Source organism: Notamacropus eugenii, chromosome 2 (genome assembly GCF_028372415.1).
Source record: "Notamacropus eugenii isolate mMacEug1 chromosome 2, mMacEug1.pri_v2, whole genome shotgun sequence".
Classification (NCBI taxonomy): domain Eukaryota; kingdom Metazoa; phylum Chordata; class Mammalia; order Diprotodontia; family Macropodidae; genus Notamacropus; species Notamacropus eugenii.
The window spans coordinates 60,884,359-60,909,422 of record NC_092873.1 but is presented as its reverse complement, the minus strand read 5'-3'; the positions used below and the strand labels follow the sequence as shown (position 1 = coordinate 60,909,422).

Here is a 25,064-nt window from a genome sequence, read left to right as displayed (position 1 = left end):
CTGCTGGCTCTGCTTCCTCCCCAGTTAGCACAGGCACTCCCCTTGAAAGCAGCTGAGAAGTTATAGAACACAGGCCCCTCCACAAGTGACTTCTGAAAGGGATAGATGAAGGATTCATGGTGGAACTCCCAGATCATAGCCCATCTGGGCTTCAGGAGGTAGTTCCTAGGAAGTTACCCGTGGCCCATAGAGATTAAGTCACCTTCCCAAGGTCATGTACAGCAGTAGAGGCAGGATTCAAACCCAGGTTTTCCTGACTCCAAACCTAACACTCTCCACTCTACCATACTGCCTCTGAGTGAATCCAAATGGTTTCAATGGCAAGTTTACCCAGCTTCATCCCTGGACAGTTTAGTATATGTTTATTCTCTCTTAATCAGATAGTTTTAGTGAGAAACATTTTGATATCCTGATGTGTTGCTTACATGGCCATGTTCCATGAACACGTGGCACAGATGGTGTGATTCTAGCCTAAGGCAGCTGGATGGTGCAGTGGATAGAGCTCAGGCATTAGTCACTTTACCTGTTTTTGCCCCAGTTTCCTCACCTGTCAAATAGAGATAATAATAACACCTACCTCCCAGTGTTGTTTTAAGGATCAAATGAGATAACGTTGGGAAAGTATCCCTTACAAGGCCTGGCACATAGTAGGCACCATGTAAGTGCTAGCTGTTGTCATTGTTATTATTATATGGCTTTATCACTATTTGGTTCTAGGACCAAAAATAAAAGGCTCCTCCATTTCTATAGATCAGCGTGCAGGATCGATGTATATGCTGAGTAGAAGACCTTTCATGCTTGCTTTTTGGCCTGCTTTTCTTCTATTCTAATTGTTTCATCTTAAGAGTTTTCCCAGGAAATTGCTGCACTTATACATACTCATTGTGAGTAATGTCAGCATGTCTAAGATATAAAGAAAAATGTCCCACCTGGTCCAGCTTTGTCTGCTTAGAACAAGTACATTGGGTTCCAATCACTGAGTTGCCATTTTTCAGTTTCAAAGCTATGACAAAATGTTTTTTTTATTGTTGCAGTAGGATTGTAGACTACAGGAAACCACACATTTGGAACCCACTTGTTCAGAACTCCTTTAAAAAAGGAAAGCTCATGAGCCTAGCAAACAAGCGACCTCTTTGAGGTCTCTGCTAGTGCTGTTTTCTGGGGTTTTCCTGTTATTTAGTTATGTAAAATACAAATTCATCTCTAGCTATTGCAGAAAGAACAGAATAAAAAGCAAGGTGAAGAAAAATATCTAGGAAAACTGCTCCAAATTAATCTATTCAGTAGCAAGCCAGCTTTGATCTGTTGCATCATTAGTTATTTGCTAATTGATCCTTCCTTGTTCTTTACTCCTTTCATTTTGATGTTGAAACTCAAGTGCACACTCTGCATAGTTCATCAGTTCTTAAAAATAAAGCTGGATGTGCTCTAGTCAAAGTCCTATGTTCTACAAAGGAAACCGAAGACCAGAGAAGCCATGAAGTGGAGCTGGGCTCCAGACCCAGGTTATCTGGCTGCAAACACAGTGCTTTATCTATGACAATATTAAGCCCATTAAGTCACGGGGTGTGAAGGCAGCATTGCATTCTTTCAGTGAAAAACCTTTGCCTCCAGCTTAGTATGGATAAAGCTTAGCTGTTCAGGTCTGTGCTGTGGACTGAGAGGGGTTTCCTTTTTCCCAGGCTGTAGATGGTGCCAACGAGTAAGGCTGACAAGCCCCAGGAGTTCCGATCAGCTCTTTGAAGCAGCAGCATTGTGCTTCTCATCAGATCAGTTCTCTAGCATCTGCCGTAGATCCTGTCTGTCTCAAAACAAGTCAGGGCCTCCTCATGGATAGTGATATTTAGCCAACAGAAACTCCACATTTACATTTCTCTCATATACAACATAGTCAGCATGCAGTTTTCCCATTAACACCAAACTGTTCTTTACTTGTAGCTTCCCCATCTCTAAGTTGTCTTCTCAGAACTGTCTTTTTCTTCTCAAAGTACTTTTTTTTATTAGTTAATTTGTTTTCAGTTTTCTACAATCACTTCCGTAAATCTCAGATTTTCTTCTCCTCCCTCCCCTCTCCCTCCCCAAGATGGCATGCAATCTTATATGGGTTCTACACATACATTCTTACTAAATACATTTTCACCTTAGTCATGTTGCATGGAAGAATTACAATGAATGGGAGAAACCATGAGAAAAAACAAAACACAAGAGAAAATAATCTGCTTCATTCTGTGATCCAATTCCATAGTTTTTGCTCTGGACGTGGAAGGCATTTTGCTTCAAGTGCCCATTGGGAATTTTTTAGGTCCTTTCATTACTGTGAAGGACTAAGTCTACCAGAAAAATTCCTCGCACACTGTGGTTGTTACTGTGTACAGAGTTCTCCTGGTTCTGCTCCTTTCACTCAGCATCAGTTTATATAAGTCTTTCCAGGCCTCTCTGAAGTCTTCCTGTTCATCATTTCTTTTAGCACAATAGTATTCCATTACACTCATATATCACACCTTGCTCAAAGTATTTTTCTCAGTTCCTCACACAAATATCTTTTTTCTTCCCCTATTGATAAGTAAAATAAATATCCACATGAGAAAGAAATGCCATCTTTCACAAGTTACTGCTGTGTTTCTCTGAGCAGTCCTCCAACTAAATATGTGCTTTGTGCAAACTCATCTGACAGAGTAAAAAATACTGTCATTTATTCAAATAATGGTGTATTCTGCCACCTTAGAAATCTAAAGGGCACTGGAAATAACACTTCCATCATTCTTTTCTCATAGCTTCTTGTGTTTAGAAAGCTCATTCTGCAAGCCTGTTTTAAGGTCCTGTGATATATGTCTGGGTTGCAAAGATCGTGCAGCTCAAAACTTGGCCTCCAAGCAGCTTAATGTCATAGGAGAGATAGCAGATACCCCTGCCGTCTCCAGTGCCAGGTAGCATGAAATCAGACCAGTGAACATGAACTTTTCTGGACAGACAGGGCTGAGTTCTCTGGCGGAATGGAGGATGTGGCAGTGAGCTGGGCCTTGGAGGAAGTAGGTAGGTAGGGTTTGAACAAGGAGCAGTTGAAAGGAAAGGCCATAGCAGGCAGGCCAAACAGTGCAGTCAAAGGTGGGAAAGTCCAGGGCACACTGGGGGACTTGGGATTGTCCAGCTGACTGGAATACAGAGTGAAATCAAGGGACTGGCAGGGGCCAGTGCCAGAAAGCCCAGTTGTGGCCAAATGACAGCCACAAGTCCCAGGCTGAGGATTTCAGTCTGCTCTTTCAGAGAAGCCCCTGAAATGTATTTGGGAAGGAAGGCCAGTGAAGCGGGCGTTACGGTAGGGCTGTTGGGAGTCTAGGATGGTGGCAGGGAAAATGGAGAGAGGGGGAGAGGGAGCAAAAAATGCTGCAAAGGTAAAATCAAGAGGATGCTAGCGAAACAATTCCAGGGAATGCCTTGCTTAGCAAGAAGAAAGGACAATGAAGAAGACAGGAGAGTGGTGGTGTGCTGGTAAATGTTTAACAACCAGCTCACGGTGTTAGAAGGGGGGCAGATACACCTAAGTTTAAGCTGCATCACTGGCATTATCTCTATCACTTTCTTAAGTCTGGACAACCAACAAAATAAGAAATCAAGCCCTAATTTGTAATGTTTGCACATTTCTGAACCTTAAATGCTTGCACTGAAAATTAAACAGTCAGGTCTTGTAAGCCAGTACGCATGTTGGGTTGGTCAAGGAGAAGGGGAACTGTGTGAAAAGGCCACTTGGTTGACTAGAAGATCATTGGTGACCTTGGAGAGACCCATTTTTGTGGAGTGGTAGGAACAGGGGCCACAGCAGATGTGGGCAAGGACAGATGCATGTTACCTTCTGGCATTCTCTCTAAGTGATGGTGAATGAGTACATGTGTGGCAATGAAATGGAGAATGGACAGATTGCATGAGCTCCCTCTTGCCCAATCCAGTCTGGCCATAGCCTGGGCCCACTTGCATCTTGTTGGTCAGCCCCCTGTTGTGGTATAGACAGATTCTTGCTTAGGTACAGGCCAGGCTGGGTCATGGCTGAGGTCCCTTCCAAGTCTGGGTTCTGAGATTCTGTGAGTGTAGGCCCCAAATCAGCCTTGGCCGTTTTGTATGGCAGTTGATAAGCCCCAGAATCTTTAGATTGCTCCCCATATCTCAGCTGTAGAAATACTTCTGCAGCTTCCCACATCATGGAGCCAGGTTCGGCAGCTTGCCCAAAGCATAGATGGAATTGCTAAAAAATCACCCTTGTCTTAATATGAGATTTCCTTTTCCAATTCATCCTGCTTTACAAAGCATGAACTAATGCATATGGCTCCTTTAATACTCTTCATAAATATGATGGATTCTGGGGAAAAGTTATTTCTTGACTTTATCAAAAGCAATATTTCAGCCAATGCAGAATAATTTCAAGAAACAAAAACAAATAATCTTCCTCTGTCCCTGAGTGATAAATACTTCGTTTTGTTTCTTAAATAATTTTATTATTTTTTAATAATAATTTTGTTTTCAGTGTTCTACAATCACTTCCATATATCTTAGATTTTTCTCCTCCTTCCTCCTCCCCACTCCCTTCTTAAATAATTTTAAAAGTATTCCCAGAGAACTATATCAAGCTGTTTATTCAGAAATAGTTAAGTGCATGGAGAAATTTAAAATAGTTTTTTTTTAACTGACTTTTGTGCACACAATTGAATGTTTCATGGGGAGCTTCTATCTTGAGCTTTTGAACTGTACTGTGGGCTGTATACATCTAGTAATAGATCTAGTGGGCTGCTAGGTGGCGCCATATTGCAGAGTACCAGCCTTGGAGGCAGAAAGACTTGAGTTCAAATTACTCGCTGGGTGGTCCCGGGCAAGTTCTCTAACCCTGTTTGCCTCAGTTTCCTCATCTGTAAAATGAGCTGGAGAAGGAGATAACAGACCATGCCGGTGTCTTTGTCAGAACAGCCCCAAATGGGGCCAAGAAGAGTCAGATGTAGCTGAAACAACTAAACAAACATAGAAAGAAAACTTGAACGTCCTCAGGAAAATGTGCTGTGATAGGACTAAGCCACCACAGGTTGGGTATTTTTGTGCATGAAGATGTTGGTATCTGTACTGTAGGTGGTTTGCTTATAGAGGCCTAACACCCACTGCCCAGATCCTCCGTCTCAAATTGAGCCGTCCATTGCTCACAAGGGTGGGGAGTGGGGAGGACGTTAGCTACTTCCTGAAAGGTAGTTTCTAACTCCCTAGAATCTAAATTATTTCTGATTTTAAAAGTCAGCCTAGAATGTATGGGAAGATTAAAGTGTCAGATCTAACTCCAGCAGACATTTGTAAGTGTGTACCATGTGAACAGCAGTGTTCAAGATGGCTTTTTAGTTGGGATCCAACTTTCAAGTCAGTGGCTCAAAGTAATAAGATATTTGCAGATTAGCTTCCTTGGAGGTATATTGCATTGATGATAGCAACCAATTGCATGTTCTTTATTTCTCCCATTGATTTCTAGCAAGAGTCCTGCGTGGTTTTGTTGATCCCTTGTTAATTTGTTGTTGTTAGTCTTCCATTTTCAGTCGTGCCTGATTCTCCAGGACCCCATTGGGGGTTTTCTTGGCAGAGATACTGGAGGGGTTTGTCATTTCCTTTCCAGCTCATTTTACAGATGAGGAAACTCAGGCATACTGGGTGAAGTGACTTGCTCAGGGTCACACAGCTCCAGGTCCAGCGCTCTGTGCACTACATGCCACCTAGCTGTTAAACACCTTATTAAAAGGATGACTTTTTGGAGAAATGAGGGAGGGCATGTGATAGGAAAGAGTTAAATATGTAATGAGGATGATAAATTCTTTCTACTCATCATTAAGAAAATGAGCCATCATATCCTCCTTGATATTCAGAGACTAATTAGGTTTTCATTTCTAATCAGTCACCTTTTAACTCTAGATTAGCCAGGCCTAGGAGCTGAGGAAGCATTCTCCTAGCAGAAAGCCCGGCAGTTTCAGAAGATCTTTTCTTTATTTAGAGCTTAAACCTCAAAAAGGGAGGATCCCCACATACACAGCAGCATTGCATAGGAAATTGGAACTCCATTTTCCATTTCTTTTTTTTAAAACATATAATTAAGCACACAACTCAAAACTGCCCTGTGTGTCCGCTTCCTATTGGACTTGTTTCCCTTCTCTTCTTTGCACTTTTTAATGCAAAGAATTCTGCCTTTGGGGGAGCATCACCCACTGTTGCTCACCTTCCCTTTCCATCTTCAATTTAAAACAGATAATAAGGAAAACTATTGGCATAAATAAGTGTAGTCAGGCACATCAGTTCTATTCTGCAGCTGCATCCTTCTGCCCCTTGTTTCCATCCATCCATAGTAAAAATGACTCATCATCAATCCTCTGGAGACATGGTTGGTTATGGCTTTGAGCAGAGTTCACAAGTCTTTAGGAGTCATTTTTTTGTTACAGTGTTGCCATCCTTGTATAAATTGTTCTGGTTCTGCTCACTTCACTTGGCATCAGTTCGTACTTCCCAGGATTCCCTGAAATCAATTAATCAACATTTTTTAAGCACCTATTATGTGTCAAGCACTGTGCTAAGCTCTGGGGATACAAAAAGAGGCAAAGGACAGTCCCTGCCATCTTTCCTCCAAGAGATGAAACCCAGCTTGGTGGGGTTGGCCATTCATGTCTGTGAGCTCATTTCTTTTGTCTTTAATAATATTATATTTCAAGATCTCTTTTGTTTTTAGTAAAAGCTACCAGGTATTGAATTACCCCAACTGTGAGGGCCTCATATCTAAACTTTTTTTCTGTCTTCTTGTAATATTTTTCTTTGACTTAGAAGCTTTGGATTTGGGCTGTGAAGCTCTTAGGAATTTTCATTCTTGGGTTTACTTTGGAGAGGGACATGATAGATTCTTTCCAATTTCACTTTGCCCTTTGGTTTTAAGAGACCTTAGTAGCTTTCATTTTTGATTTCTTGAAGTATAGTACAGTGTTCAGACTTTTAAAATTTTTTGATCATGGTATTAAACAAAATTTTAATTAGGGCCTCACCCCGATAAGTAAAGCATACTCAGGAAATAAGACAGAAGGAGTTTATTGGCATACCAAGGTGGCTGGTCTATTAGACTACTGCCCTCCCCAAATTCAACCTGCCCACACTTTTATAGGCAACAGGAAGAAACAGCTTCCAACAGAAGTGCAGAAGTATTTTGATTGGTACTTGTAGAATACAATGAGGAGATGGTTTTAGTGCGAACATGTGCACCACCTCATGCAGGTTAGGCCTCCATGTACCCAGAGTCTAAGGGTTATGAGGTCTCTCTGCACTACTCTGCACCAGGGGCTGACTTTGCACAGAGGTTTTCAGGGAGACCAGTGATTCTCACTTGACCTTTTTACCAAGTTGTGTCTATTAGCAGACACCTAACATTTTTTTCTCTTTTTTCAGTACTGTTTCTTTCTGTCTTGATCTACTCTGCCTTTTACAGTCTGCTTACTTGAGGAAGGTTGACCACTTTCTCTTCTAGGTGGCATAATTTCTTCAGGGTATTCATATAGTCTTTATGGGAAATCTGGTTTTTCCTTTAAGTCCCTGTTTATAGTTGTTACGAAGTTATTTTCTCCTCCTAATTTGGATTTGGGAGTATCTTTGGATTCTTTATAATTCTTTATTTTTATACTGGTCTGTGTGTTCTACTTGATCATCTCTCCAACCTTAGTTCCTAAATTAAAGCTTTGTTCCAGAGCTAGGCCTCACTTCTTGTGCTTATGAGTGGGATAGTAATTCCCTTGGTCTGGTTCTGGGTCACTTGAATTCCTGAGATAACCCTCAACCAGGGTTATTCCCCCCAACTTCTCACCCCAGGTCTTTGAGGTTCAGTCTACTGTGTTTTCAGGAGTGTTAGGGACCTTGGGACTCTGCCAGGTGCTTGGGCAGGTGAGGGATCCTGGGTCTGAGTGCTTCCTCCTCTCCCTGGTTGCTACCACTCCCTGGGGCTTCCATCGCCCCCACTATAGTTTCCAGCCACACTGAAGCATTCTCAGAGGAGTCTTTTCTCCTGATGCTTCCACAGCCTTGCAGCCTTCTCATGTCTCTGACCCATCTTTGGACACATTGGGAGACTGCCATCTGGTTTGCTTGCCCTGGTCTGGTTGGAGGTTTTCTTTCCTTTTGCTTAGGGGCTTCTGGCTGATTTTCTGTGTGGTCAGTTTGGGGATATAAAAAAGTCACCCACCATAGTTTCTCTTTGGAATTCTTGGTCATTTAGTCTGGTGCAATTTTTAGAGTTCTTTTTTATTTTTTCGCTTAAATAAGTGGAGACACAGGCAGTTAGCTTCCATTTGGGTGGACATCTTGACCAGAAATAAGCAAGACATTTCACAAAAAGTCTCTCATAACATCCTTTTGAGAAAGTTGTAGAGATCTGGGGTGGATTCATGTGGCTAACTTTGGTGTCTTACCTTATTGAACAGTTATATGAAGAATGGCGTATAACCTGTAAGGCTGTATCTAAGGTCTGTTGTAGGGGTGTGCCTTGGACCCTGCCTGGCCTTTTCAACGTTGTACCAACAACTTGGATAAAGCCCTTGTCTCCCTAGAGCCCAGCCAGTAAATATTAATATCTATTCTGGGGAGGGCACACTAGTTAGTCCAACTAGTTAGCAGAGGTCTGGGGCTCAGGACCCCTGACATATATAGGTGCAGAGCCATGGCATGGAGGATGGGATGCAGAAAGATCTCACCAAGCTCTCAAGTGGACAGAAGAATGGACAAGGTCCTCATAGTACACTTTAAAGAAACCATCCACCTGTGCTGGGTATCAGCCAGATTAGAGCAGGAGCTGGGCAGAGGGAGCAGGGAGGAGAGCGCTGCTGCTGCTGCTGAAGCCTCCCATTGTGGAGATGTAATGCTATCTGACAGAGGGGGCTGCCCTTGGCCAGAGGTAACAGCTAGGTTGTCTCCACAGTAACCAGGCGGCCTTCCTAATGTCTCTGTTAGGACACATGGGCTTGTGTTTATACAAACTCCATTTGTGTAATTTCATGTTTGAAAGTAAATTATGTTTGTTTAAAAAAAAAACCAAGCATTTCGTTATGAATCAGTTATGGCCAAGACCCCAGACTGGGAGTCTGTCTGCCCTATCATGTTCTGTTACAGGTACCACTGTGAGCCCCAGAGCCCTCAGAATATTGGGGTTCTCCAGAAAAGTGGCAGGAGCTTGGGCAAAGAGAATGTTCTTATTGATCATCTACAATAAGAAGTATGAATAAAGAAATAAATCTGCAATAATCAATAAGCACCAGCCTGTCCACACCTGGAATACCAGGGGGCATTATGGGTGCTGCCTGCAGGATGCTGGAGAACATCTCCAGAAGAGAAAGGAAGTGGTGAAAGGAGCAGTCAGTAGGGGGAGGGCCGCAGAGAAAGACAGGAGAATGGGAGAGGCTGCAACTAAGTTGATGGCTCATCCAGACCAACTCCCTCCTTCCACTGTGGAAAGGCCTGGAACCCCAAGAGGAAGAGGAATAAGTGATGGGATGGAGGCTGTCTGTCTCCAGCCAGGACTTTCACCCCCTGCACCCAGCTGCCTCAAACCTTTCCAGGGAGGCACATGTAGGATACATCAAAGAAGGGTGAGGGAGAGAAGGCAGGTTGTTAATGATCCAAAAGAAATTTAGTTTTCAACAAAAGGTAGAGCTTTCCTTCTGTGCATCATGGTCCCTGCCCCCAGAAGGGGCACAGAGCAGTGGTCAGTTACCGTGGCCACTGAGGCCTTTAGGATTTACCTGAGGGAGAACCAGAGTCAGGGGAGGGTGGGGTAGGAAGACAGTTTGTCCCATGGCCCCAAATATCCAACTGAATGGTCCTCAGAGCCAACTCATAGCTGGACTTTTTGTATCTCAGTATTCACTCTCAGCATGACCAGCCCAGAGCCTCTTTTGTCCCAAGTGAGGTTTATTTAACTTGCATGTTATGAGTAAGAAAGCATCAAAGACCATTTTGTTATAAAGTGGCATGTATCTTCATCATGAGCTGGTGTCGCCAAGCTTTCATGGGAACCTAACGTATATTTGTTTTTATTTCAGGATGTTGTGTGGGGATTAAACTCGTTATTTACTGTAAGTATAATAATTCAATGTCAATTTTTGTTGATTCTTCTGCCTACTAATTGTAGACATTACATCAAGCAAATGTTAGTTTGCCAGGTACCTGTGACTTCTTCATCAGCACAGGAAAGTTGCAGTGGCTAAACATGTTAAGAGACACCATCTGTCAGCCTGTCTGTCCAGCTCCTTGTCTCCAATCACTTACGGCCACCTGCCCTTACATTCAGCATCTTCAGTGCTTTCAGTGTAGTCACCTAGAGACTTGGGTTCATACTTCCACCATGGCTCATTCCTCAGTTTTCAGACTACAAAGGAAGTCCATCCTGTGGTCATTTGAAGTTTTCTGACTTCATTCTGCCCTCACTTTATCTGCATTAGGCAGTTTCTGCAGTGTACAGAATGAAACCTACCCAGAGGACTCTCTTAGCAATTCCAAGTGACTTGCAAAGTTCCCTTTTCAGTGGCCTTCTCAATGATCTAGGAAGTGATTATTTTCCTATGACTTTGCCTGTGTCAGCAAATTGAAGCTGCCCCAGGGCTCAGAAACTAGGACTTCCTAGTGACCTGCTGTGATCTGACCCTGAGCAGTTATATGAGGAAGAAGAAAGTGGAAAAGAGGAAAGAATGATGTGGACTTTGGCTTTTAGAATTCCTTCAGCCAGAGAAGCCATCTTTTGTTGCGAATTTTCATCTCTGTCTCTGCTTCCCTGGCTTTCCTCAAGGACCTGCCAAAATCCCAGCTACAGGAAGCCTTTCCTTATCCCCCTTCATTCCAATGGCTTCTCTCTGTTCAGTATTTCTATTTCTCCTGACTATAGCTTGTTTGTACATAGCTGAGAACAGGGAATCCCTAGTGCTTAGCACAGTGCTCAGCACACAGTAGGTGCTGAATAAATGTTTATTGTCTGACCAAAGGAGTTACTAAGTGCTTACTGAGTGCCATGTACTGTACAGAGCCTTGGGGATACAAATACTAGCAAACAAGAGTGCCTCTTCCCAGTGTGTATTCCAAGTAGGGGAGGTGCCCAGAAAGGGGAGGCAGATAGGAGAGAGGAGGGGAGTGAAGACAGCAGAGATTGGAAATTGTGAGTAAGTGAGGCAAGCCCTGATTCTGGGCTCCTCTCCAAGAGCCCAAGTGGCCAAAGCAGAGACTGAGGTTCAGCCAGCAAGAGTGTCTTAGGTCCATTGTGCCAACAAGTGGGCTAAGCCCTACCATACAAAGAAAGGCTGCTCTCTGGAGTTCACATTGTAGCAGGAAGACAACCTGCCCTTACATTAGAATATACAAGTTAATACAGAATAGATGAAATATAGCCTCAGAGGAAACAGCACCGGCGCTGAGGGGAGTGATTCTGGAGGGAGAACTGTGACACTGACACTTCCTTAGGTGACTTAATTGTACCAGTTCCTTGGACACTCCATGGGTTTGATATGGTTTCATTTTCTGTTCATGCATTTGTACTTCCGCCTCCACAAGGCCAATCCAGAACTTTGGACCTTAACCAGATTTTGTGCCATACACTCATGTTTAGTGCCCTCCTTTTGTTGTGCTTTTAAAAAACAGATGTTACTCTGAGGAAATGTAAAGAACACAGGGTTCTCCCTCTGAGAGATATCACTGCTGCTGTTACTGTGAAAAAAGCCAAGTATTCAAAGATCCTTCAAATCTGCAGTGAAACAGAATCAGCCCTACAAGAAGGAAAGGGTGGTCAAGAGCAAGAAACACCAAGAGCTGTCAGACAATAGCTGCAAAATAGCCTTGTTAATCCTCAGAAAAGAAGCCAAAGTTCTAGAGGGAAACGGTGCAGGAGGGCTTGTCGCTGATTTCGTCAGCCAGTGGAGAGAGGCTTCATGGGTTTGGAGAACACCAAAAAGGCCAGAAAAAGCCAGCTTCCACGAAGAAGAAATGCTTGTTATGGCTATGACCACACCCAGACTGGAGCACTGAGAAAGCTATAAAAGCCGCTATCAGAAGCAGCCTGCGTCAAGCCTGTAAGATCTAAGCATCTTCATCAGACTGTAAAGCAACCACTCAAAAGCATTTTGAAGGTTTTTTTGTTTTTAGTTAGCCTAGAAGCTTTGTCCTTCGTTTGAGAAAATAAGGAATCTCATACATATATTGATGATATACTGAAAAACAGACGTTCTGAAATTACAAAAATTCTCAAACTGGGGTAGAATGTGACTGAATGTCTTTGCACCATGCCATGTGTCATGAAAAGTTGAGAAATCCATCCCAGAGATGGACAAAAATGTTTTTCGGTGGCTTGGAAACTCACCTGAAAACCTGGTAAAACCTAATAATAATGGCTTACGTTTACGTGGCACCCTGCCATGTAGTGTGCTGTCTCCATTCTCCAGGGGAGCCTTTTGCTTCAAAGGGATCCCAGAAAGAAGAAAAGAAGCCGTACAGAAGCACTGACAGCAGCGCTGTGGGTAGCATCAGAATACTGGGAACTTCCCCCTTTCAACTGGGGAAGACTGAACAAATGATGGTGTATGGTTTAAGCATCAAGACTATATTTGTAACGTAGAAGAAATTTGGTAGGACTCCATCTTTTCCTATTTTTCCCACATATTTTATATGATATAATTAATTATACTTTGAATGGTTGATAAATTTTGTTTATAAGTCTATCTGATCCCAAGTCTGTCCCTCTTCCCCCCACCCCACTCATTTATGGCTTTATTCAGTTTATTTTTCTGATTTGGATTATTTAACTCTTCTATTTTTTGTTCTGTTGAGCCGGGCATTTTATATTTTTGTAAATAGTCATCCATTTTATTTGAATTGTCAGTTTTTTGGGCACATAACTGGGCAAAATAGTATCTAATAATTTCCTTTATTTTTTCATTTGTTGTGAATTAACCTTTTAAATTTGCGATGCTGGTAATTTAGTTTTTTCTTTTATCAAATTAGCTAATAGTTTATTGAGTTTTATATATTTTTTCTTTTGTTTTACATTTGTTCATTTTCTCATTTTTTTAGTTGCATGTCCAATTTGTTGATCCATTCTTTCTCTTTTTTATTGATGAAAGTATTAAATTTTTCCATAAAAGCTGTTTTGAGCGTATCCCAAAGTTTTGTATTTTTTTTATCGTTGCCATTACCTTTAATGAAATTATGGTTTCTATGATTTGTTTTTGGACCTAACCATTTTTTAGGATTGTTATTTAGTCTCCAATGAAATTTTCATTGTTTCTTCAGCAAACATTTATTGAATATAACTTTATTGTATTGTGATCCATGAAAGGTAAATGTAATATATTTCTGCAGAATATTTCTGTTTTTCTGAATTTGTGAAATTTTTAATGTCCCAATATGTGGTCAATTTTTGCAAAAGTGTAATTCACAGCTGGAAATATGTATACTTTTTTCTATTCCCATTCATTAATCACTGGAAATTTATCTAACTTTTCTAAATTTATATTCAGATGCTTAACTTCTTGTTTACCTTTTAGTTAGATTTATCTAGGGCTTAAAGGGCTACACTGAGGTACTCCACTGTTATATTTTGCTATTTCTCCCTGTGACTCATTTAACTTTCCTTAAATATTTAGATGTTTGGCCATTCAAAGCACATGTTTTCAATATTGATATTAATTCGTTGTTTGTAGTACTTTGTCAGCAAAATGTGGTTACTCTGTTCGTCTCTTTTAATTAAGTCTGTTTTTGCTGTTACCTGGTCTGAGATTGTGACCTTTGTTGCTTCCTTTTCTAATTTAGCTGAAGTGTGAGGGATTTTGTTCCAGTTCCTTTTTGGAGCTCTTTGAGAATCTTTGGGTTTCATGTGTATTTCTTGTTAACATTGGTTCTGATTTCTGATCCGTTCTGCTATCTTCTTACATTTTGTGAAGGAGTTTATCTCACATTATTATTTTTTATTATTCACATTTACAATTAGGATTGTTTTAATTGCATCATAAATTATAAAAAGGTCAGTTTCAGGGAAAACTAGGAAGACTGCACTGATGCAGGGTGAAGGGAGCAGGACTAGGAGAACAATTTACGTGATAACAATGTTGTGGAGAAAAATAACTTTGAAATACACAGTCACTGTGAGCATTCAGTGACCAGCTTCTTTACCTGACAGAGCGCTCACAGACCCAAGGGGCAGAAGGAGGCATATGCTGTTAGGTGAGGCCAGTGTGGAAATTGGCATTGTTTGATAGCACAAATGTGTTGTAATTTCACTCGGGATGAGGAGGTGGTAAGGAGACGGGGTTGAGGATGTGGGGCCCCACTCACCCCACCAAAAAAAAAGAAAAAAAAAACTGTTGAGTTATAATCAGGGCTGGGCTTAGGAAAATGAACTGGTCAGCAGAAGTGTGTTTGATGTTCAATGTGGTAAGAAGGAAGTTTCATGATAAAGAATATGTGTCGAACTCTAGTGAACCCAGTAGCAGATTATGCAAAGCAGAGTGATTACAACAAAAGAAAACACATGGCCTAATTAACAAAAATGTTAAGTGTAAAACTCTGCGAAGTTGGAAGGTTTCTTATATGTCAATCAGTGGAATTATTTTCTTTATCTTAAATCATTCACACACCATTGTAAGTGACCTGGACCTTCCAAAGGCCTGAGAAACCAAAATCATCCGACTAATATATTTATAAGTAGCTTAACTCATGGGGTTATTGTGAGGATCAAATTAGATAACATGTGGAAAGCACTTTGCCAGTGTTTGCTGTATAAATACCAAATATTAAGATTGTTTTTATTATTTGTTTTGGTTCATGCATCTTTAAAGAAGTGTATGCACAGCCCCTGAGTCCACTTGTGGAATCAGGGCATCTAAATAACCACAGGAGTGACAAAAGCTTTGGCTGAGAGGCAGGAGGACCCACATTAAAACGCCCCCTCTGCCACTTCCTGGCTTTGGTGATTTGTGACAGGCAAGTCACAGAGTGATTGTTAAGGGTCTAACAAGGGTGTGGGTAAAAAGCAGCAGCTCTCACCTCTGGGGCTGTACTTTTCTGCCTAGGTTTTTGTGACTTCTTTCTTAGTGGTGACTATGGAGGTTTAGAGTGGTTGTCTTTGAGAAGTGCTTTGATGCCTAATCTTTGATTAGGAACACAACCCTTGAATCCACATATCCCTTTGCGAAGTCATTTATCATATGGTTTCCCAAGAATGCATTGGAATGAATAAATGGACCTCTTCGATGTTTTGGGGAGAACACCTTCTGTTTGGCATTTGTTTGGCCTTGAAGAATTTAAAAGACAAGAACTAATCTAATTAATCACCTGCTTTTTCTGTATGTCCCACCTAGGTCCAGCCCTGGATGCCCCAAAGCTCCCTAAGCAAACTTTGGGCTTTTTTGTTTTGGCATCGCACCAAGTTTCTAGTACTGTTGTAAAGTCTACATTTTCACAGATATGAAAAATGCAGGACACTAAGTGTCAAAAAAGGGAAGTCAAGAAACTGAGACAAACAGGACTTTATTAAACAAGTTTTATAATTAAGGAATTTCATTTTCCTTAGCCCTACTCTTAGTCACGTACTAGTAAAGAGGCTTATTTTGAGAACAAATTTATTTCTACTTACCCCAGTACCAAAAGTGGCCCCAGAATAGGGCGTGCACACATTAGAAGTAAAGCTTTACATAAAGCTTACAGAGTGATTGGTTCCCTCATGAACATCCCTGGGAGCTGTATACCCCCTTTTTGATTCAGAATTTGAACCCAGGTCTTTTGATATTAGGACATTGCTTTTCTACTACACTCTAGTCCCTGCCATCGGAGAGATTCACATGATCCTTGTGACCCCCCCATTTTCATATTGAACAGTGAGTTCTAGGTTAGCATAGCACGTGTGATGATGTTCTGGTTCACTGGGCCCTTTTCTTCCCTTTCTCCCTCTGAATCAACAACCAGAGAATGGGAAAGCGACATTCACAAACTCACCATTTCTCTTGCTTTTAAGGACCTTTTGAATTTTGATGATCCTTTGAATATTGAAGCTGCAGAACATCATCTTCGGGACAAGGTGAGTCAGTGCTTTGGCAAACTTGATTGTTTTTCACTTCATAGAGTGTTGGTGAACAAATCTCTTTTTGTTTTTAGAATGTTAGGTCTTATCCTGAATACAGAATAGTAAGCTAAGTAGCTGTGGAATCCTTGGAGATCATCTAGCCTATCTGCCCCCTTATTTTACAGATGTGGAAACTGAGGTCCAGAGAAGAGAAAAGCACTTGCCCCTACTCACAGTAATGGTGCAGCTCCTCCATTGTACTTATGTCTCATGAGAATTAATTATAGTTGGGTATGGAGCCTGTTTTAAGTGGTTCTGTGTCCATCTGTGGGCTTCTCAGAGGTAGCCAAGCAGTCAAGACCTTGCAAAGCCCCATCACCAGGGTCCCTGGGTTATCCAAGGCACTCATTTGTTGAGCATTGGTCTGAGAGGCTTCTCCCCATAAGGGTAGCTACTTCATAGGGAATTGTTTTGACCACAATAACACAAGGCAGTCTCCTAAAACACTGCCACCTGAGAGGAAGCAGCCATCCTGATGAAACCCTGGGTCCTTCCAGCCCTGATGATCTGCCTTGGATTGTTTTTTAACATTTTTACATTTCTTTACTCTTATTCTCTTGAAAACATAATACTAAACATCAGTACAACCACTCAAACTTGTTCAGTAAAAATTTGCAATCAATTTAGTTTCAGTTAATAAAATGTCATAACTTTTTTCCATGTCTGCTACTACCCACTCCACCATTCTCTAGTGAGTAGAAGCCCTCTCTTGTAACAAATATATGTGTAGTTCGGAAAAATAAATCTGCACCTTGGTTGTGTATGAGAGTAGGTCTGGTTCTGTATATCTGGCCCCTCCCCTGTTGGTTGCAGGGGTAGAAGGCAGGTTTCATTCTCAGCCTTTGGTCGCTACTCAAGTCGAAGTTCTGAGATCTTTCAGTGTCCTCCTCCCCTCCCCCCCATTATCATTTTGGTCACTCATTTTCCTGTTTCTGGGTCTGCATCAGTTTATACAAGACTTTGTCTTTCTCTGAATCTGTTACATGACTCATTCCTTACAGTACAGTAAAAGTACTCTAAATTCAAGATTACAGTTAGATTAGCTACTCAGGTCAGACCGAAAAGCATTTATTAAATACTTACTGTGTGCCAGGCACTGACCCTAAGCACTGGGGATACAGAGAATGGCAGAAAGAGGATCCTCACAAGCTCACAGTCCAACAACATGCAGATGCACCTCATTTGTTTCAGTTCTTTGAAACAGCAACAATTATAGCTAGAAATAGTCTTGTCCATAAGGATCCTTTCTGCCTTGTCCTTCTTGGAGTAACCACTTCCTCTGAGTGTCACTGAGTCAGAGGAAATGTATAATTTAGTGATTTTCTGGGAATGGTTCCAAATTGTTTCCAGAGTGGGGGATTGGATGGCTAGCCTGCCCAAGGTATACCGTTAGAATCCATTCTCCCACAGCCTTCCCAGCAACAGTCATTTTGCTCTTTGGCATCTTGCCAACCTTATGGGTATAAGGTAGAACTTCAGAACTGATTTAATTTGGTTCCAGTCATCTAGCATTATTTCAAGTGCCCCTAAGTCCTGGCAAATGCAAAGAGTGAGTCAGTCCCTCCACCATTAGAGTTTACATTCTAAAGGGCTCATTGCAGGTTATGTAGAGCAAGTATAAGGAGAGCAAACACCAGCACTGGGAGAATCGGAAGGTCTCCAAGGCACTGCTTCTGTGAGGCCAAGGGGAAGAGGTCTCCCATATCCTCCAGTCAAGCCTTTGATTATTTTAGGCTAAACATAAACCTTTCCATTCCTCGCTGTTCAGTTTTGTTCTGCTTGTTTTGAGCCATCCACTACCTGGATGAGCATGCCTTCTGGCTTCATCCCCTCATCCATTAAAAACATTGGCCTAAGGACAGAGGCCTGGGAATGGCAGGAGAGGGAGGTCTCCTTCAGCTTCCTCTCGGTGAGAATTCTTTGGATATCGTTTTTCAAGAAGGTATGAAATCCTTCAAACCTCCACTTGCTAATCATAGAATCTCAGAGCGAGAGGGAACCTCAGTGTGTAGCTCACCCGTCATCTGAACACATGTCCCTTCTGCAGCATGACTGATAAGTGGGCCTCCAGCCCCTTCTGGAAGTCCTTCTACAGAGCCCCAGCTCCCAGCTCAGCCTTCAGAGGCAGCACCAAGCCAGTCAAGCTGGCTTTCCATGCCACAGTTCTTGGGCTACCTGAATCATTGGATATTTGCCCCAAGAGCAATTTTCTCTTCATGTTAAAGTGAAACCTGAGTGATCTGGCTATCAATTTGTCCTCCCTCCTCTGAATGAACACTAGCTTGTCAGCATCTCTCCCGAGATGATCATCCAGGTTTGGTCAGACAGCCCCCTGCCTTACTCTGGGCTCTTTGGCCCTTGTGCAGCCCAAAAACAACATTAACTTTGTAGACCTAGCCTTCACCCTCTGGAAGATTGAGTTAATGACAGTTACTTGAAGGCTTCTTTCAAGAGTGAGGTGATTGATTGACCAAAGGTAATAGCTTAGAAAATGAAAGCTGTGTTTGAATGAAGCCAAATTACCACAAAATGATTGTCTCAGAAGACACGAAGTCTGTAGTCACAATGGAACATAAATTCTCAGCAATCAAGACTTGTTTTTAATTTTAAGATCTTCTTTGCCAAGGTGTTCTTCCACATTTCTTGAGATGTACATCCCGTTGCAGAAATCTGTGCAGGAAAATAAGTTACAGTTATAAATAGCTCCAGTCACAAGGATCTGTGGGGGATTAGGGGAGTGAAGGCGATGTTCTCTCGAATGCAGGTCTTGTCTCTGCTTTTACAATATCTCCTTCGAACTTGCAGGGTGATTGACAAAGGCTAGGAACTGAAGCTTGAAATTATCTTTTGTGTGTGATTTCAAACGAGTTTCTACCACTTAAAAAATATCAGATAAGCTGTTAAGATGGGTTGACTTGAAGGACAAAAAGGAGAATGAAACAAATGAAAGAATCTTTTCATTCCTTCTTTAATAAAACATTATCTTCTTCCTCAAAAAAAAACACTTTCCTCATCCATTTTCTGTTGATAGCACTGCCATCTTCCCAGTCACACAAGCTTAAAACCTTCTTTTTGTCCTAAGTGACCTAAGTCAGCAATCTCTTGTCTCCTTTCCCCTGTCACACTCCTGGTCAGTCCCTGGTCTAGATCCCCCACACGTTTCTACTGGACTCTTGTGGTAATTTCTGACCTGCATGCTCTGCTGCCAGGCCTTCCCTTCCCATAGCCTAACCATCTTTCACCTTATTCCCCCTGAAAGCATTTCCTCACTAACAGACCTGGTGGACGGGGACCTCTCCAGTCTTCATATATTTGTTTCCTTGCACATTACGCTGGAGGGTGGTGATTGTCCTCTGCCTCTGCCTGTGGCTCCTTCTCTGTCTGGAATGTCTGCCCTTCCCCTGAGACCCTTCATCTTCATTTTGGCCACCTTACACCAGACCATCCTTTCTTCTCCACTTTCCAGACAGCCCTCAGGGCACAGCCAGGAAGAGCTCAGGCCTGGCCCAGAATGCCCTGGGACCAGTCTTTGGCTGCTGCTTCTGTGTGTCTCCTCCTTCTTTCTTCCTGTTCTGAAGGAGGAATGGAATCAGTTATATACTTCCATTGCCCCTGAAATGTCAATCAGCTGCCCTGTTGTTTTACTCAGCGTCCATCCCTGTGACTCCCCAAAGCAAGCCAAACAACCTCTCCACCACTCCCCATGTGTTGGCACTGATACTAGTATAAAGTTCTTTGAGGCCAGGGAATGCCTCCCACAGGCCTGGAACAGTGTCTGGCAAATAGTCAGCCCTTAAATGCTTTCTCATTGATTCAGTCAGAATGCCTCATCTCCCTTGTTCGCTCCAGCCCAGCCATCCAGAGCGCTGGGCCTTGCCGTGTGTCCCCTTCGTGTGAGGATGTGAGTTTCCTCAGAGCAGAAACAGTTTTGCTTTTCTGTCTGAATCCCCAGAGTGTAGCCCAGTGCTTCACGCATGGGTGGTAGTTCATAAATACATTTTTTCTTTCATTCATTCGTGATTCACCGGTACAGACCATTCCCAAAAGACCAGTCCAAAACAAAGGTAAATATAGTGAGACTTTGCTAGGCATGCGATCATGGCAGATCGTGTCGCTTCTCTTGAGCCTCCACTTTCTCATTGTAAAATAGAGGCAATGCTTAAGAATTCTTAGCCCACAGGCTTGTGATGGAGCTTTAATGAGATGATTAATGTGTGGATGTCAAAGCACATGTGTGTAATGCCAGTCCTTCTCAGAGTCTCGTCTCTCTCATCTCTAGGAGGTGAGTGATGCTTGTTGATTAATTGAATTGTTTGATTTACATTTTCCATGTATTAAATTTATCCCTTTAATACTAAGAGGATTAGTGGGGATACATTTTGCATTGGTAATGCTCCCAGCCTCTCTGACTTAGTAGATGGTCTTCAGGGGTTGCCAGTGTGAAGAAAAATGAGTCTTCCTGGCCTGGATCAGCTGCTCCTCTAACAGCAGACAGGCAGTCAGAGCTCTGGGGCCCTTTCCAGCTTGTTAGGGTCGACTCCTTGAGAGAGCCTGGTCAGGGTAGAAATAAGATGAGTAAAAGAGAAAACAGTTACCAGCAAACAAGCAGAAACAGTGGCGGCTTGTGAGATGAAGGGCTAAGTCTTCTCTTTACTCCCTTGTGTGGGGTGATGGTAAAGAGCACAGGCCACCACCTTCTTCCACCTTCTGTCCTTACCCACCCTAAACTGGGCCTCTGGGCACTCTCTAAAACTGAGAAACAGCAGTTATAATCTCACCTGTGCAAAAGCACAAGGCCTTCCGTATTAACTTACATCAGGTAGCAACCACACAGTCTATAAAACCCAGATGGCCAGCATTCTCATCATAAGAGGTACCAGGGCCCTGGTTTGACCTCACCTCTCTGGGCCTGTTTCTTCATTTGAAAAGAGGATTAGTAATGCACTTAGTACCGGCTTCGTAGGGTTATTGGGAAGAAAGTATTTTTCAAACTTAAAGCAGTAGCTGCATGTTATAATATTTGTCTTTATCATTATTGTTACCTAAGCAAAAATCAGTTGACAGCCTCGGTTGATGTCATGAGAAAACCCAGAATGTAAACCAGTCTAAGGGAGGGAGTTTCTCTTCCCACCATTGCTGCTGTCATTCAGTTGTGTCTGACTCTGTATCCGTATTTGGGATTTTCTTGGCAAAGATGCTGGAGTGGTTGGCCATATCCTTCTCCAGTGTGTCCACATTTTACAGATGAGGAGACTTGCCCAGGGTCACATAGCTGGTAAGTGTCAGAATTGGGATGTGAGCTCAAATCTCCCTAACTTCGGGCCTGGTGCTCTACCCACTGAGCCACCCAGCTGACCTTTCTCTCCCCACACTCAGCTGAATGTAGTCATGCAATCACAAAAGTATAAAAGAATTCTCCCATAGTCCCATGACAATGGGTGATCACTCTCTTAGTCAGTTTGAGAGGATTAAAAAGCCCCAGCCTTTGGATGAAGGCAACGGACACCCCACAGGAAACATCTGGGGACAGGCTGAAAGGATCAGACAGACTGCTCGTTCATGGAGGGGCCTAGGGCAGCAAGAGAAGGGGAGGCTTTCTCCTCTCCCTCTCCAGCTGCCACCAGTAGAGCCAGAGGAGACAATCAGTCCAGCTGGAACGTACCAGAGAACAGCACAGATAGAGATAGTCGCCCAAACAAGGAAGGCATTTCCAGGACTTGGCCAAGAATAAAGCCAGTGATGGATTCAAGAAGGGATCAGACCCTGGGGCCCCCTGCAGAGTCTCTACCCAAGAGGAGCTGCCTGAGGACCACGCAAAGGGAGAACGAGCTTCTGAAGTACGAGTAGTCTGTGTATGTGCATATGATTGCCGTTGTATTCTAAGTCTGACCCCGCTCTGCCCAGGGACTCTGTGTGGACATGCAGGAGAGTGTGTTTTTGTACCAGCTGGTCTCACTCTCCCCTCTTACTAAACCCTTAGCTAAAAGCTAATTTAGTCTCCTGGCTGATTGTTGGTAGGAAACGCACCAGAGGGAGCTCCTGAGCTGTCACAGTAGGCATTACCCCTCGATTCCTCTGCCCGCCCAGATTGAGAGAGTGTCTCCAAGGGACTTTACCAAGGGAAGACGTCTGGAACACTGGGAAGGAGAAGAGAAGAACAGTCATCCAGGAAGCACATGACCACCCTCAATAAACTTGCTTCCTCCACAGCTAGCTCATCCCATGCTTTTTGAGTGCATGGTGCCTTCCACAAGCTGCTAACCACAAAAAGATTTGTTCTGATAGATGAATTCTCTGCAAATCTGACTCGATTCCAAATGCTGCATCATCTGAAGCAGTTATTATTCACCCTGTCCAAGGACCTTGTTTTCTTCTAATCAAAATAGATTTTTTTAACCTACAAAAATTCTTAATTCTATGGGATAGCTCCCTGGGAAGAGAATAATGGAAAAGAGATAGAGTAATTCATTGTTGGTGGAGCTGCGAGCACATCCAACCATTCTGGAGAGCAATTTGGAACTATGCCCAAAGGGCTACAAAAATGTGCATACCCTTTGACCCAGCAATATTGCTACTAGGACTATATCCCCAAGAGATCATAAAAATGGGAAAGGGTCCCACATGTACAAAAATATTTATAGCAGCACTCTTTGTAGTTGCCAAAAACTGGAAGTCAAGGGGATGTCCATCAATTGGGGAATGGCTGAATAAATTATGGTATATGAATGTAATGGAGTACTATTGTGCCATAAGAAATGATGAACAAGAAGACTTCAGAGAGGCCTGGAAGGACTTATATGACCTGATGCTGAGTGAAAGGAGCAGAACCAGGAGAACTTTGTGCACAGCAACGACCACAGTGTGTGAGAGTTTTTTCTGGTAGACTTGGATTTTTGTAATAACGCAAAAACTTCTTATAAAAAAAAAAAATCCCAAAGGTGGTTCTCAAGGCAAAATGCCTTCCACACTCAGAGAAAGAAATATGGAAGTCACTCACAAAATGTAGCAGATCATGTTTGTGTATGTGTATGTGTTTGTGTATCATGTTCTGATTTGTTATACGATTTCTTTCATTTATCTTAGTCTGACTACATAGCATGACTATAGTGAAAATATACTCAATAGGAAAGTATATGTAGAATCTATACAGAATTGTATGCAGTCGTGGGGAGGGAGGGGGGTAGTGGGGGGGGGATAAAATCTCAATTGTATGGCAGTGATTGTTAAACATTAAAAAAGAAAAAAAAAGAAAAGAGATAGAGAGGGAAATTTAGGTTATGTGAAAACAAAAGATTATAGCAAAAATGTATTTGTAAAAATAGCAGGGAATGCCGTCGAATTGACCTTTCCCCCTGAGCTTTCTGTTTGGATTTCATGAGGTTTTACTCCATGTAATCTTATATCCTGCCTAGCATTTAGTGAAAATCTCCGTATGATGGATGGGGACTTAATGCATAGATCAGGAATGATTCACAAAGATATTAACAAGGAGGGGATTATTTTTGCAGGTCAGTAATTATGGTCTGATTTGTTCCTGTGCTTCAAGATGGAAATAGATAAGTTTTCAGTTTGGAAGGGAAATAGATGATACGTACTAATTTAGTTGCTAGTAATGTTTTCTTAATTAGATTTTCTTGAATCTAGAAACTACAACAAATTGTATTTATCTTCCTCATTATAAAAGCTAATTTTGACCTAATTATCTAGTGACAAATTAAGTAGTCACTGCCAAGCTAAATTGGATCAAGAAAAGTCACTGAATCCCTCAGTTTGACAAGAACACTGGGGTCATGGCGTTCCCCCTGACCTGGACCAGACCATGTCCACCATCTAGCCTCTGCTGGAAGATCCTTTGCTAGGGAACCTGCCACCTCCTGAAGCAGGACCTGGCTCTGAGGAGTTCGAAGCTGCTCCTTCCATGTTCCTTCCACTGACTTGTTGGCATCTTTGGGCCTGTTGGCCTCGGTCCAGCCCAAACCAAACATCTCCCCATAAAAACCCTTCCTGTTCTTGCAGTGAGTCATCGAGGGCCTCTTGAGGCAGCTCTTTCTTCCCTTCTGCTCCATCACTGCCCACCTCTCTCTGGCCTCAGCTGAGATCCAGAGACTCCCTGGCTCAGCATCCTCCTTTCTGCCGGCCTGAAGCCTCTCCATCCCCTGCCTCTTCTCCAGGGTCACCACCCTACTGAATTAAATTGTGAGTGACGAAACGTGTATTATAAGGAGCGCCCTTCCAAGCAGCAGGGTTCTCTTAGGAGTAAGTAAGTAGGCAGTGCAAATGAAAATGACCCTGAAGCTGGAAAATTGAAAGCCTAGTCCATGCCCTCCCTCTGATGTTGGCTTGCAGCCTTCACTGTTCCACTGGGAACACGAGTCTCTATAAAGACAGTCTTTGTCTTTCATTTGAATGCCTTTGGCCTTTGGGAGCTGTTTCCTGCTGCACAGCCTGAAAAGAAGGGATGGCTTTCTGTTACTAACCTTTTTCATCTTGAGTAAACAAAATCTGCATATGAATTTGGGCCCGTCCTCCGAGGTTGCTAATGACAAACTGGGACTTCCCTTGTTCTCCAAACTGGAGACTCTTACACTATTCATTTTCTTTCTTTGGTATGTATGCTGCTGTTTGGGGTAGTTTTTTCTCTAGAGGATAAAAAAAGAATCAGCCAGAAGAAATCCCATCTTTTTCTTTCCTAAAGGAAGTAGTTTTTTAGAATGTTCGTGCCGTCAGTGACAGCATAAAAAAGCACTATGTGCTTTCTGCTTTCTCTCCAGGCTCTCATGCTTTATTAAAATGAACTGTCATTAAAAACGTTTCTCATGTTGGAATTCACTGAAGTGGTTTGCCTCAAATGACAGAATGAGCAGCTGCTTCATTTATAGCGAGACTCCCGAAACCTGCCCTGGAAATAGAATATGCCCATCTGGGGCAA

General features: G+C 42.5%; 1 protein-coding gene and 1 long non-coding RNA gene across 4 annotated transcripts in view; one reads left to right on the top strand and one right to left on the bottom strand.

The window, feature by feature from the left end:
• UBE2F (ubiquitin conjugating enzyme E2 F (putative)) overlaps positions 1-25,064 on the top strand; it is a 132,005-nt gene that overhangs the window by 102,169 nt on the left and 4,772 nt on the right. For all 3 annotated transcript variants that reach the window (XM_072640591.1, XM_072640590.1, XM_072640592.1), the window contains exons 8-9: positions 10,080-10,112; positions 16,028-16,090. In XM_072640591.1, coding sequence (XP_072496692.1) covers positions 10,080-10,112; positions 16,028-16,090 — 96 coding nt within the window. The remainder of the gene's footprint in view (positions 1-10,079; positions 10,113-16,027; positions 16,091-25,064) is intronic.
• On the bottom strand, positions 18,713-19,906 carry LOC140525326 (uncharacterized). The gene is made up of 2 exons (XR_011974001.1): positions 19,414-19,906; positions 18,713-18,805 (listed from the first exon to the last, which is right to left on the bottom strand). It is a non-coding gene; the product is annotated as an uncharacterized lncRNA (long non-coding RNA).